Here is a 14,549-nt window from a genome sequence, read left to right as displayed (position 1 = left end):
CAGAACTAGCGCTGTGGCACTCCCCACGGCTGAAAGGGGACCAGGTTCCCGAAAAGATCAGATTACCAATCAGTTGCCTAATCTAAGGAACTTGTTCATTGAAAGATTTGGGTCAGGACAGTGGTGGAAAAAAAAATCAAGCAGCACGACCTGCTGGTCTTGGGGACACAGCTCCCCTACACCAAGGGATGGGAAAAACAGGGTCCCTTATACATGCGAAGGAAGAACGGGCGGCTCGAAGACGGCCAGTAGATGGCGCAAGAACTCTTCCCTTGTGCAATCTTAACCCTTGCGTGGTGCACGGGGCGGGGGGCGGGCGGGGGGAGGCAGATCCAGATGTATAGATACATACATTTTTCGTTTTGAAAGAAACCTCCTATTTACATATTTGGTACCGATTCAGAATTAAGGCAAATGGGTTCGTTCTAGATAACTACCACAGATAGTTTAACTGCGGCACACACCAACTGAAATGGGGGTTGGGAGGATGAAAGGGCGAACTATTTGGGGAAACGATACTGACTTCCCTCCCCACCCCACCCCCGCCCAGGCCACGGATGAAATCCGTTTACCGAATCATAAAAACCCGGTGACGGGTTTACACGTAGTTATTTGAATATGTAAATACATGTGTTCAAATACATTCTTCTCTGTGTGAAGGAAGAATTTATTGAGAAAATTCTCTGTGATTTCCTTTTTCAATTAAATCACAAGATAATAAATGGGAGAAGCCTGCTTGAAATATACCGCAACTACAGTAGTAACACATGTCCCATTATAACGACGTGGGCATCGATGGAGCCCGATTCATTATCGTCACGGTTTCCCCAAAAGCAACACAGATCCTCCGATTAAAATATTCCTTTGACATGCTTCTGTATTCGCAGCCTGCAACGGAGAGCTCACTAACATATTATTTCTTGGGCTGCTTTTACAGGCAGAATTGATCTATTCGGGGAAAAAATGCAAGCCCCTTAATTTCAAATATTGTGTAGAGTTTATCAGAGACAGAGCTGGGCTTTTAGAGGCTCACTAGTGGTTTCTGGTGGTTGCTATAACGAGCTAGAATTGGGGTAGATTTTGGTGGAGGGGAAAAAACGCACAAGAAAAGACAGAATCCAGAGTAGCGGAGACTTTGTGCCCCCGTTGGAGAGATGGTTGAGTCCTCGTCAAGGTTGCTGTGGTATCCCAGAAACACCATTCACTCTGAGCTGTGACCGCGCACCAACAACAGCAACAACTCCACTGCGCCGGGCTGAGGAGCAGGAATTAGGAGCTCGCGAATAATATGAAAGGGATCCGCAAAGGGGAAAGCCGAGCAAAGGAATCCAAACCCTGGGAGCCTGGCACTCGAAGATGCGCTAAATGTGGCCGCCTAGACTTCACCCTGATGAAGAAAATGGGGATTAAAAGTGGATTTACGTTTTGGAACCTCGTCTTTTTATTGACGGTGTCTTGTGTGAAAGGTAGGTCTGCTTTGGGGGTCCCCTCCGCTTTGGATGGAGGTGGGCTGACTTGTAGATGGAGAGAGGCTGGCAGCTTACTTTGCAATTTGCACCGATAAAATAATCATGATAATACTAAAGAAGGAGTTGATTCACAGCTCGTTCTCCCCCCCTCAGATAGGAAATGCATTTTGCTTGCCAGATTTGGCGTTCAATGCGGTGATTGAGCTTGTGCTCAATAAATATTCTTGCAGTATGCTCAAACGAATACGTGAGTTGGTTAGTATAGCCTCTAACTAGTGGATATCCAGGCAGAATTCCTCTGCAAGACTTTTCTTAGTGGTGAGGATTACCTTGATTTCTCGTCAGATCACTAGGGGTTGATGCTTTGGTTGGAATATTTATATTAAAGACTGGTTTAAATGCTTTTTAACCCTTTCAGGAAAGAAAGTTACCAATGTGCTAGGAATGTGTTGATTTTAAATGCATGAGGGCACAGGGATCTTCCAAGCATTGCCACACCATCATGAATGTCTGCATGCATATGTATGTAAATTATTTCTACGTGGGCTTCTGTGCAATGTTAAATGTAGGGGAGCTTCCCTAGGACCTGTGGTAGAGGTTTGGCAAAAAATGAGGCTTTCAAAGGGTCTGAAATGCCGTGAAGTGTAAAGAACCACCTTAGGGGATGAATGAAGGTAGGAGGAAAGTCATTAGCTGACGACCAAAAAGAAAATCCCCAGCAAGTCTGAGCGTTCAGACAGGTAGAGTGAGTGTCACATGCATAGACAAGGGGAGGGGGTAGATGAGATGTAAAAATGCATTCCCAAGCAGGAAGGCAAGGGACAGTCAGGATCATCGGAAAAAGAGCTGTCCTTAGGGAGAAAATAGATCCATAGCTCTCTTCCACAACTTCTCCTGCACCCTGCTGCCCATTAATTGCTGCAAAGAATACTCAGGAGGTGTCTATGACTCATGCCATCATTTTTTGAACAATCACCTCTCCATACTCATGGCAGCTCCAATAGACGCGTTGGATGTCGCTTTCAGTGAAGCTAGTTTCAAATCCCGGGTGTCTGTGTGTCGCGGGGGGGGCGGAGGATCGCGGGAAAGGGGGTGCTGTTTTGGCCCAGGCGCGCCAGGGCTGTCAACACAAACTGGACGCTTCTTCCTTTGTAAAGGAGTGCCTCTCTGAACCGCAATCGGGCCGCGTCTCTATGAAACAGTTTATTGTCCAGCTTGCAGCTGGCTGTCCCCCCACGGAAGGCGGCTCATTTGCATTCAGTGGAAATGATAATTCATGTTTTGGGAGGAGGGAGCTGGAGAGGTTACCTCTCCCTCTACTATGACCAATGATGGGTGGCATGTCTCGAATTTTAATTTACATCCCAAAATGCCAGGAAGTCGCCCCGGTCTCTGTGGCAGCAACTGCCTTGTAATCCCAACCTCCTCCTTAAAGCTTGATTTTTCCTTTCACTCTGGGGCCTCAGAGCAGCTCTGAGCCGAAAAGCTTGTCCTAAGTGGCACAACTACACTGCCTAATGTACAAAACGCGGCGCAGGATGCTTACAAGGTTTCTGTGTCGCTGGCTCGACATGTGAGGAGCCACACATTTATGCTTAGTTCGCCTGCCACTGGGAGTTGGTGGTTAATGGATGGCCCTGGGGCTGCCTGCTACACGCGCGCTCCGCGTGGGGGAGGCGCGAATAGCCAGCAGCAGCCCTGGCAGAAAAATGTAAGGGTGACTCCTGTGAGAAGATGACCAGGGTTTAAGTGCGAGTTTTCCTCTGATACCTGTTGAGCCAAAACACATTCGGGGGCAGATGAGGGGGAGGGAAGTCTCCGAAGCGGGGCGAGCATTCCAGCCTGACAAACGCTGATCCGCGCCGCCTGCAATTAGAGCTCCCGCTGCCCGCACCTACCGTATTTTCTGAATGAGATGCGCCGATAGAAAGGAAGGGCGCGTTAATTTACTTTGGACTGATATAATCGGTTTAGCTTTGGAGATATTGAGAAGGAAGGGTATGTCATAGCCTTCTTTGATCCTGTGCAAAAATCAATATTCTACAAACTATACGAAAAAAAATTTTTTTTTTCAGTGTCAATAAAGTTATTCATTGTCACTCAACTGGCACTTGGAAGGCATCTCCTACATTTTGAGACTCGGAATACTGTCCCCAAATTCTGAGAAACTTGCATAGGCTGTATGTTTTAGACCTGCTGTCAATCTCCGAATGATACCAATTTTGATAGTTGCTTGTTACTCTCCCTTTCCTCATTTTATTTTAATTTCACCTGTCTCAAGCCTTTCCTAAAGCCAAGATTGCTGCAATGCCTTAAACGTTGTTTGCCCCAATGTCTATGCCCGCTTTTGTCTTCTATACTTTCTTCTGCACTGTCAGGTCCATGGAAAATCTCAGACTGGGGAGCCGTTGTAAGGATTTTGCAGATTCTAATCTAGACTAGCGTGAGGATCCAGGAAGTCAGAGGCACGCAGTTTTCCACGTGAACAGGTCTAGCCACGAGAATTCCACCATCTGCCTGCAATTTTCACCCCTCCACCATCTCACCTTTTCGTGCAACAGCAATGACAAAGAGGCTTAGTGGGAGGAAACGCCTCAGAGTGTAGAAAGTGGTCTTAGGTAGGTAGGCCTGAACCACTCGGGTGGGGCTGAAAAGGAAAACAACCTTTAACTGGCATTTCATTTCCACTGTCATCATGTGAAATAAAAGGCTGTGGAGGGCACCAAATTGAGGGGTGGGGCAGGACAGGTGCTGCTTAGACTTGATCCATGCCTATTTCAAACTGAACACCCCTCCTTCCCCCCAAAAAGCCCCACACACGTACACATGCACACACACAGGCAGAGGTTTCTGAAATGCCTCCAGCTGCAGCGTGTCTGTTTAGGTCTCACCCAGATAGAAACTGTGAATCTCCAAGTCGTGCTGAAGCGTCCCGCCCATGTAAAGAGACACCCATGGGATGCTTTCCCACGCTGCTTGTCAATGGATCCCAGGGGAACACACACCGTGCAGCGAAGGTACCGCGAAGGCACAGATCTCTGGGTAGGCAGCAGGTGGGAGACCGTTGCGTCGTCGCGCACCCCACGCCAGAGCGTCTTTCCAAGGATTCTTGCCAGAGCTACTTCTTGAAGGATCCACGTTTCTGCTTGTGCTCTGAGATTCCAAGGAGACACTACTTCTGCCACAGAGGTCTTTTGGAAAAGTGGAAATCGCATCATCTCCCGCAGTTAGTTGCCACTGGAGAGGGGCGCGGATGTCTTATGAGGGGGAAGAGCTGCCAGAGGCACTCATTAGTATCTTTAACGACGCCCGCCCAGGTGGCCATGTCCGAAGCTTTCAGCCCTGCGTGTGTCCCCGGGGACTGACACCCACAGTCCTCGCCCATAAGGCGACAGTCTTTCCCAACACATCAGGAAAAGATCTGTCTTAGCTTGAGAGAGCTTTACAAAGGGGACTGGGGGAAGGGCAATCAATGTCTTTTCAAAACGGTAACAGCAAACAAAAACCCACCTGGCCAAAACCATTATCAAAACCCTTCCCCCAACACTAGCAGGACTGAGACACCCACTGAAAGGTAACCTTTGTGTTTGAGTCAGGGGCCCCTCCTGCTGTAGTTTGGACAGGTTCCCCTCCCTCACATCTATTTCCTCTGGGAATACTTATTAATTTCTTTAAGAAGACCAGCCTCCCTGAATTTTTCATGGACCATCCGTGGCTGACTTGGCTCTTGATGTGCGTGTGTGTGTGTTTGTGTGCGCGCGCGCGTGTGTGTGTGTTGCTGGGAGGAGGACACATGAATTGACACGGAGAAGCCTTTAGGAGGCTCCGAGGGTGGGTGTGAGTGTGTCCTAGGCGGAAACGCCTGGCTGGTAACAGTGCGTTAATGTTCCCAGGACTCCAGATGGTCAGTGGTGATGCGACCACTGCTGTCACGATGAAACAGAAGTGCGGAGGAAGCTCCCTTTCTCCAGGCGGACCGCAGCGCTGTCCTCACTCAAATAACTTATCTAAGACGCACTCGGGGAGTTCGGAAAGCACACTGGGGAAACAATGAGTGGGGATTGTGGCTCTTCTGCAAGGTCCCTGTCCCCCAGATCCGTTCAACGAGGAGGGAAAGGCCAGCAGGAGGGCAGCCCCCAGGCTCAAGTGCTGCAAGGGCTTAGTTAGACTCTAAGGGAGAAAGCAGAAGAAATTAAACAGCACAGTGTCATCTGAGTAGCCAAGGTGGTCTTCTCCCAGCCCCGCTGGAGTGGCCAGCTAAGGGGTTGACACGGGGGCGCGCACGGGGATTGCTGTGCATTGCAGAATAATAATGAAGGAGGACAACCAAGGGAAGAAAGATCGGCTCAGGCATGAGGCGGGTTCTCTTCTCCCTGAACGCGGTGCTGCCTTTGGGGAGGCTTTGCACCACCGAGTTGCTAAGTTAACCCAATTTACCGGACTGACAGGGCTTGAACCGTATTCGGAGCTGAACTTCACCGGACAGGTAGCTTGTTGAAAGCTCTCTGAAATGTCCTTTTGCAGCACCGTACTTTCCGGAATCATCTGGTTGGGGAGGAGGCGGGTGCTGCATCACGCCCTCATTGGAAGAGTATGTGAGCAGAAATAATTAAGGAGCAGGTTTCAGCATCTTGAAAACCTGACGCCAGCTCCCTTGAGATCCTTCAAGGAGAAAAAGAGCAGAATTACTCAATAAATTAAGTACTCCAGGAGCAAAGGCTTCGTTCCAGTAGTTATTACCATTCATGATCTTAATTAGCATTTCTATTTGTGGGGTAGCTGAATGGGTTTGGAGTATACACGTCTTTTCCCTAAACACAAAATTTGGTGTCTACAGAACAATGAAATAACAGATAGACACCAAATGTCATCTGTACATGGTTCTAAGTACAGTAAAACTCTATCATAAGTGAAAGCTGATAAAAAAAAAAAGTAGGAGAGGTGTGCAGTTAATAATGCCTTTGTACTTATGTGGGGGAATAAAACTCTGACCTTAAAACGCTTTTCTAAGATCTCAAATGCAAAAAAGTGGAAGGAACTAAAGTTTACTTCCTTACCCTTCAAGTATACTTCTCCATGTGTTCCAAAGGGTGTTTCTCTTCTACTTACTCATCAGGGGCTTCAGAAATGGCTTAAGGATATCAAACACCTTCAATATTTTGTCTATTTGAAAGCACCAAGCATATGCCTGGTAAGGCACCAGTTCCTTTAGGCAGCATGACCATTTGAGAAAATACGCCATCTTGAACTTTGAGTTCCAAGATTTGGAAAATTAGAAATAAAATGGTTGTAAATGAGAGATTAAGAAAATAATCTGTAAGATACAAATAAAATCTAAGAACATTTTATTTTATTTACATATATATTAAAACATAGCTTTAGCTATTTTTTCCCTATCTCTTTCTTCTGTTCCCTTTACTCATAATCCGAAGGAGTATATAATTTAGAATACAGTGGAAATACTGATTTGGACTTTGGATGAGTATGTGAATGGTGCCATTACAGACACTGTGATTACCAAATCCATCTTTCTGCTCTCAGAGTGAGCAGGTGGGTGATTCACGGTATTTCCAGGTATACTAATCTCCATGCTTGCAAGGTTTTCTAAGAATCAGGCCCGTTGTGAGGTTCTTATTCTCTTCAGGAACATCACTTTTCAAAGTATCACAGAGAAATACAATTTGTTGAAGACCTTCCGGTATTCACAGCCTCAATGCTGATGGTCACCTTTCCTTCTCTTAAGGCCCCAGTCTCGCAGCCATCAAATATATTTCATGTGCTAAGGCCCTTTGCTAAGCTATTGTTTGGTGCTGGTTAAGGATTCCCAATGATTAATATTTTCTTTATAGTGATGATTTGCCGCCGGCAATCTAATTTGAAATCTCTAAAATGTCTAAATTTACATTAACATATGCATTATATACTTGTGGTTGGACGGAAAATAACAATGACAATTATGTGGCATTAGATATCACCACATTATTCAGTTCAGGCCCTTAAATGTTTGGACTACAGTGATTTTCAAAGTGTTCTCCAACAAGTAGTACCAACATTTTCTAAAAACTTTTTAGAGACAAAAATACCTCAGTTTCCCAGATAAAGTCTGTTGATTTAGATGCTTTGGGAGTTGGGCACAGACACTGGTGGTTTTAACAAGTCATCTAGGTAAGTCCTGATTGCACTCTAAAATTTGAACAACACTACAGTAAAGTGGAAAGAGCAAAGGCTCTGGAGCCACTGAAGGTCAAATAATGATTTTTGCCGACAATTATCTTTGGACTAGCAATTCAATTTTCCTAAGCTTCAGTTTTATTATCTGTAAAAAAAAAAAAAAAAAAAAAATACATGACAATATCGGGAGTTTATAGGGAGATGACATAAATCACGTGCCTAGCCCAGTGCTTGGCACTAGTAGCTATTGCTGATATTATTTAAATAAACGTGCACGTGCAAAGTCTATATGAACTCACACTTTATCTCTACCACCACCACCTTCACTTTTCCATAACAGTAAATAAAAAGTGTAGCCTCTTCTCACTAGCTATTATTTCACTTTGGCTAAGTTCCCAGGCTATTATACAGCTGAGAAACACTCTGAAACTGCTGCTTATCACCTTTACACATTTGCTTCTGGTGCTGGCTATATGAATAAGTGGCAGACTCACAGCTCAAGAAAAAAAAAAAGAAAAGAAAAAAAGAAAAAAGAAAAAAAATGCTTCCTCTACTCCTGTGCTGATTTCATCCCTTGCATTCTGATATTGATTTCTTTTAATAGTGATTGATTAATGTACTAACATGAATTTGTTCATTCATCTTGTCACAAATCATGACATTCATAGGTCCTTAAATATCAACTAGTTCACTGCTCTTATATTATACAATAAGCGCACATGCCAAGAAACGACAAGTAATTTTTGGTAGTTTACAAAGACCATTAATTCCAGAACTGAGAATTAATGTCATCTAGTCATTAATGACAGGGCATTTGAAATCTCTAAAATGTCTAAATTTGAAATTTGAACTTTAAATTTGATGACAGGGCATTCAAGCACATGTTCAATTCTTTTTCTACTTTACCTTATCAATTTTATTAGAAAGTTAGCTCAGATGACAACAATGAAGATAGTCAATCAGAAAAATTAATATTTCAGTACTATATATCAATTAGTATTTGTAATTATATCTTTGCGGTAAAATTTTAAAAATGATACTTACTAATTTGGTAGAAGACAAAAGGAGATAATTATGGAATGAAAAACTTTTCTAAATCTGATATAATGTGTACTTCAAATAAATAACCAATAGTATCTTCAGTAAAATTTATTTCTTGACTTAAAAGTCTATAAATAAATCAGTGTATTGACTTTTTCATGTCTCAAAAGAACATTGAGGAGCAGTACTTAAAATCAAATTTTTATTTATTTCTTATAATCTGTACACAATTTCTTACTTAAAAGCTTTTAAATCTAGATAAATAGTTCTATCTTTAGTTTTTCATGGGTTTTATTATGCTTAAGTCATATTTATATGAGATTTACACATTCTCTCTAGTCACATTTTCATCTGCATATTTTTTCACAGGACATATATAAGACAATTGTCATTCAAAATTGTATAAGAAACAATAATACATTTTATAAATATTAATGGTATAAGAACAATCCATGTGTTAAGTGGTTACCCTCAATTTTAGTGATATTTGAAATATTTTTAAAGACATTTTATGGTATGGGAGTAAAATTTGCAAAGTTAATAAATTCTACTCTTTAAGGAGTTGAAATGTTCAGAAAATGATTGAAATTATAAAAAGTAATGAATGATTCCCTTAAAAAGCTAAGTCTGTAATGTTTAAGATTATGAAACTGTTCTTTGCTTGATGTTAGCAATTTTTAAAGGAATATTAATGGTCATGAGTTTAAAATAATAGTGGGGATTTTTTTAAAACTATGACTTTAAAAAATATGATCACATACCACTTTGAGAGGAAGTTTGTAAATAGAAACAGACTCCATAAAAGTAGACTTATTACATCCCAAATAACTAAAAAAGCAAGGACTTTGCCATAGTTTTCTGTTATACAAGTCTATCTGGTTGACTCCAGAATAATCAGTTACTATATAGAGAGGATAGGAGACATTCTTATGTTTTGGGAAATGGTACCAGGATAAAATTCTTTGTTGTGTCTTTTCATGTGTGATGTTTTATGCTAAGCCCTTAGCTAAAGTGTCCTTTACATCTCAAACAGTTCTTTTCTCCCTTGTCTTCCTGTATTGAATTCTAGTAAGTATCTTTGAGATAGCTATTATCTCCTATATAGAGATTATTATCTCCATTTTCAAATAATACACATTTCCCTGAGCCCAAAGTTCAATGATTTGCCAGGATCATACAGTTAGCTAGTGGTTAAGTGAAATCTGAAAGGATAGTAGATTCATAAGCCATAGACTTACCAAAATCTAAAAGAAAAATGTAAATGACTAAATTACCAATTAAACCTCTTCATTTTTAAGAGAATCACTGAGCCCCTGAAATTACAATTTAGGAGAAAGCTTAAGATCAATAGTCATGATTACATAGATAGATAGATAGATAGATAGATAGATAGACAGACAGACAGATAGATAAGTAGATAGATCTCCCACAATTACAATAACACAAAACTTAATTGGTTTTGTAATTTTCAACATCTTTCATTTAACTTGACTAAGTTTGTTCTCTAAATGATCTGTACAATAGATGTAAAAGATACTTTCTAATTTTATAATAGCAAGCAAAGTAAATGCACAGATAATACATATGTTAAATATGACACTATAAAATATAAAACCAGCACATTAAGTAAGATAAAACAGAGGTAAACATTATAACTGTTAGCTCCTAATGGAAAGCTCTTGAGTAAAATTTAAAATTTATGAAAGCAGATAAATTTATGAACTTCACATATAAAATAATTGATAAAATTGTATCATAAGCCTTGAAAATAAAATTGTTTTATTTGGTATCTTAATCTTCCACTCAGCTCTACGCAATTTAAAGGATATGAAAGTTCTCACAGTGTCCCCAATCTAGTGTTTACTAGGCAGGAAATGTGCATTAGATTTATTTGTGGGGGCAAATACATATTTTTCAAAATTGAAATATGCATATCCAAGTTCCATTCACAAAGTCTATTTCAGTCCATAAGTGCCCTTTAGTTAAAAATTCAGGGGTAGCTGTGTATCTTGACATAGAAGAGGGGACAGGCCAGAAAAATGAAATGGCTTGCCCAGCTAGAGAGTGAAAGCCAGTCTTTACCTGTCCAGTGTACTTTTCTTGTATTTGATACTGTTTTATGAGCCTCTTTTTTTCTTAGACATAATTGGTTTATGAGAGTAAAGCTCATTGGAAGGAGAGACCACTGTGCCTACCCCAACATCCTGATCAGAATTAAAACTAGACTTTTTGAAGTAATTGTGTAAGGAGAAACAGATACATATTAATACAGGCAAATGGGAAATTTCACATGCAATCTAAAGATTAACTTAAGGATTACCTGGGGGGAATATAGATATGCATCACTCTATGAAAGAAAAAATGCTTTTATTAAATTATACTTAAGTGCTCAAATTTAGCATTACATTTTCTTGTAAAGATGATAAAATATATTTTCATACATAATTATATTACTTTTGTCTTTTCTAAACTTTACAGACTCTCTGAATATAAACTAGCCTTTTTCTACATGCATTATTAAAGCTTTATTTGTTGTTATATTTCAGAAATTTTATTTTAACCTGTCTTTTTAATTTTAAAAGTAAGTTATCCTAATAATGTCCTCATGTGTATTAGTCATAGGATATACTTATTGCATTTAATACTTCTTCATAGGCCATTCTTATTTTAAATAGTTTTGATATATGATCTTACGACAGGTAGATGTACATTTCTCCAAGGTAGGCAATGTCCCAGATAAAGGTACATTTATAATTTGTCTCCAAGTCTGTTTTCTACAATTATTCATTCCAAAATTTTATTTAATGTTGAAAATTGATCATCGGACAAGTTCTTCATTTTAGAATGTATCTGATTGTTGTTCATATTTGTTTGATTTTATTGAGATTTAAAATCACAAATTCACTTGAAATCTCATTTTCATGATTTAGGGAGAGGTAGATAATCAAAACAACATTTCCCAAACTAGTTCACATTCCTATTAGCCATTTGTTTCTTCTTTGAGAGCTACTTAATAAAACTTTCAGCTGTTTTGTTATTTGATATTATTTAATATTAGTCTAATTTCTCAAATATGTATTTTAGCTTCATATCGGGCTATGTTTTGTTTCTTTTAAATCTTTTTATCTTTGTTTTCTTGTTTACATTATGGGAGTTATCTGATTTGAAAGACATTTGAGGAAATAATGTTCTTATTTTATTTTCTCCCAAAGTAACACATAAGGTACCACATAATGGATACACCCACAGTGAAGTTTATCAACTTAGTCAATAAGTAAAAAAAAAATAAGCTTTAAATTAAGCTAATTTGTAATTTTTAGAAGTGATTTAGTTTTCATTTTTTAAACTATATATATTTTCATTATGCAGAAATGGCTCCTCTGAATCCATTATCAGAAGGATATTTGAATCTCAACTAAATGTCAGTAATGAATTTATGCTGAGCTACCTGCATTTTCTAATATTGAGCTCTGTGTTGCTAAAGGCTGCATATGCAAGATAAGGGATCAAAGTTAGAAAAACTGGCAAAAAAATACAGTTGACTCTTTTGGAGATGAAACATACTCTACCTTGAATTTATTGACTCCACACTCTAGGTGACCTAACTATGTACTCTAGACAAAATATTTACTCAGTGTTCACATATATGGAGAAATCTGGAGTTAAGGTTTTTTGGCTGATGTCTAAATCAAAACAGCTGAACTGATTCAAATGTTTTGTGTAAATAAATTTGCATCCAGGCTGCTAATTTGTGTGCCAACTTTCAGCTTCCTAGTTTTTAAGATTATGGAAATGATAAAACCTCTAAATGAAGTTTGTAATAGAAATGCTGACAGCCTCATAATTACCTGTATTGAATTCATGTTCAAGGCTCTTTTTACAGCTTTTTAAAAAACTTTCATCTTCATATCCTGCCAGTACTCGAGTACTCTTTTATTTATTTAATCTTTTTAAAGGAAGTCAAACAGAAACCTTTAAGATCAATTTTCTAGAAAAGTGCTAGAAAACCTTTAATATCTGTGTTAGCTTGGGAGTCTTCATTAATATATTAATAAGTAAATATCAGAAATGACATATTGACCTTACTTTTTATATACTGCCAATTTGTGAGTTCTTAGAAACTAGCCATTTTTCAATCATTTAAAGATTACTAATTTTCCCATCTTCACAAAAATTATTAAAAATTTCCTATTTTAGAAATACTTTATATTCTAATTATGTAATGCTTTCAAAAGCAAATTCACAAAGGCCTAAAAAGAAATTGGAAGATGTTAGACATATTAAGTTTATCATTTGCTATTTCATGTAAATATCAAATTAATTGTTTTTATAATTTTGTTTTGGCTAAAGTAAAATTTAGTATATTATGTTTTATGTATTAGAACAGTGTTATTTTGAAGTGAGTATTATGGGATTGACATCATTTAAGTTGTGAAGGATTCAGTGATCAGTAAGTTTTATTTCTGCAAAATAACCAATAGGTTATTTATCAGCTCTAGAACTCTTTGACACATTCCTTCAGCTATCAATTATTTACTGAGAATCAGTATGGGTCAGACTCTTGCCTAGACTTTGAGAATATAGGGATGAAGGTCTAGTCCCCATCCTAAAGGAAGTCATTGTCTATTTGAAGCGGGCTTTCTGTGTATATAATACCAAAACAATATGATTAATGTAAAATTGTTTAGTTCTTCAATGGGATTTTCTTCTCATGTAAATATCAGTGTGGTTAATACCACCTTTATTTATATATCATATATATTGTATCTTTACCTTACCACAGGTAAATAAAGCATTCTACAGACTCTGTTTGTAACTTTCCAATGAAAGGCATCATTTTTGCAATTTAACCTAATGTAATTTTCCCTTGTAATTTCCAATTAAAATGTTTATTGACTCTCATCTGTTCAGCCAACTGATATTAACTAGTTTATCCAGTATTAATGACGATCCCACATGTATTTCTTTAATAGTGTTTGTACAATTATATAATCATTTGTGATCACCAAATTGTGCTCTTACAGATTTTTTTAATATATATATATATATATATTTGCTCCTGTCTCAGAACTCCTCCTTGGCTTCTTAATACTTTCAATTTAAATTGAAATTTCTGTCCCTCATTTCATGATTTACATGAAAGAAACCTGAACTAAGTTATCAAGGTCAACACCTAAAAAGAGCAAGGAAACTAGCTAAATACAAATATAACAGATTTAGTAATTTTTTTCTCTTTGTTATTGTTGTCTTTACTGAAGATGTGTGTTGATGAAGCACAGTTTTTCAATAAGTACATTATGTTTTGTTTTGATTCTAATCTGTGAGGTTAAGAGTAATAAATGAAGACATAATGGGGAAAATACTCCCATCTCATCAATGTTAATTTTGCTACATAGGAGTTTGGTAAAATGATCTATGTTTACAAAGTTTGGAGAGTCATCAAATTTCATCATGTATTTTACATTTTTCTCATTCCTGCCAAGCATATTATTTTGATGATCATGTTATTCTGATATTTGTACCAACAGATTACTTCAGAACTACCAAACTACCTCCTTATTCCCTTTCACATTCTATAAGTCACATTTCTTGATGAGCTAATAATGACTTATTGTGTAAGAAGCCAGATTTAATGCTTATTAACACAACAAATAGTAGAGGTTTTCTTCCTATTACTGAGCCTCAAAATCTTGACTATTAATGTAAGATCAGAACTATGCATTTCCATATCTATGGGAATTTCTATTTTTTCTGCTTTGATAATTTCAATGAAATTAGTACATTTTGAAGCTGGAGATAAAATGGCTTTGGGTAACATGCATCGTTTTACTTAACTTTATACAACTAAAGTAAAGCACTTCCATGTGT

At 38.4% G+C, this 14,549-nt stretch overlaps 1 protein-coding gene across 2 annotated transcripts in view; it reads left to right on the top strand.

Annotated features, from left to right (window-relative positions):
• The first annotated feature begins 860 nt into the window (after nt 1-860).
• CSMD3 (CUB and Sushi multiple domains 3) overlaps nt 861-14,549 on the top strand; it is a 1,272,067-nt gene continuing 1,258,378 nt past the window's right edge. For both annotated transcript variants that reach the window (XM_008001392.3, XM_008001388.3), the window contains exon 1: nt 861-1,466. In XM_008001392.3, coding sequence (XP_007999583.2) covers nt 1,289-1,466 — 178 coding nt within the window. In that variant the 5' untranslated portion in view covers nt 861-1,288. The remainder of the gene's footprint in view (nt 1,467-14,549) is intronic.

Source organism: Chlorocebus sabaeus, chromosome 8, assembly GCF_047675955.1.
Source record: "Chlorocebus sabaeus isolate Y175 chromosome 8, mChlSab1.0.hap1, whole genome shotgun sequence".
Classification (NCBI taxonomy): Eukaryota; Metazoa; Chordata; class Mammalia; order Primates; family Cercopithecidae; genus Chlorocebus; species Chlorocebus sabaeus.
Note: the sequence above shows the minus strand (reverse complement) of the source record. Positions and strands in the feature narration are given on the sequence as shown.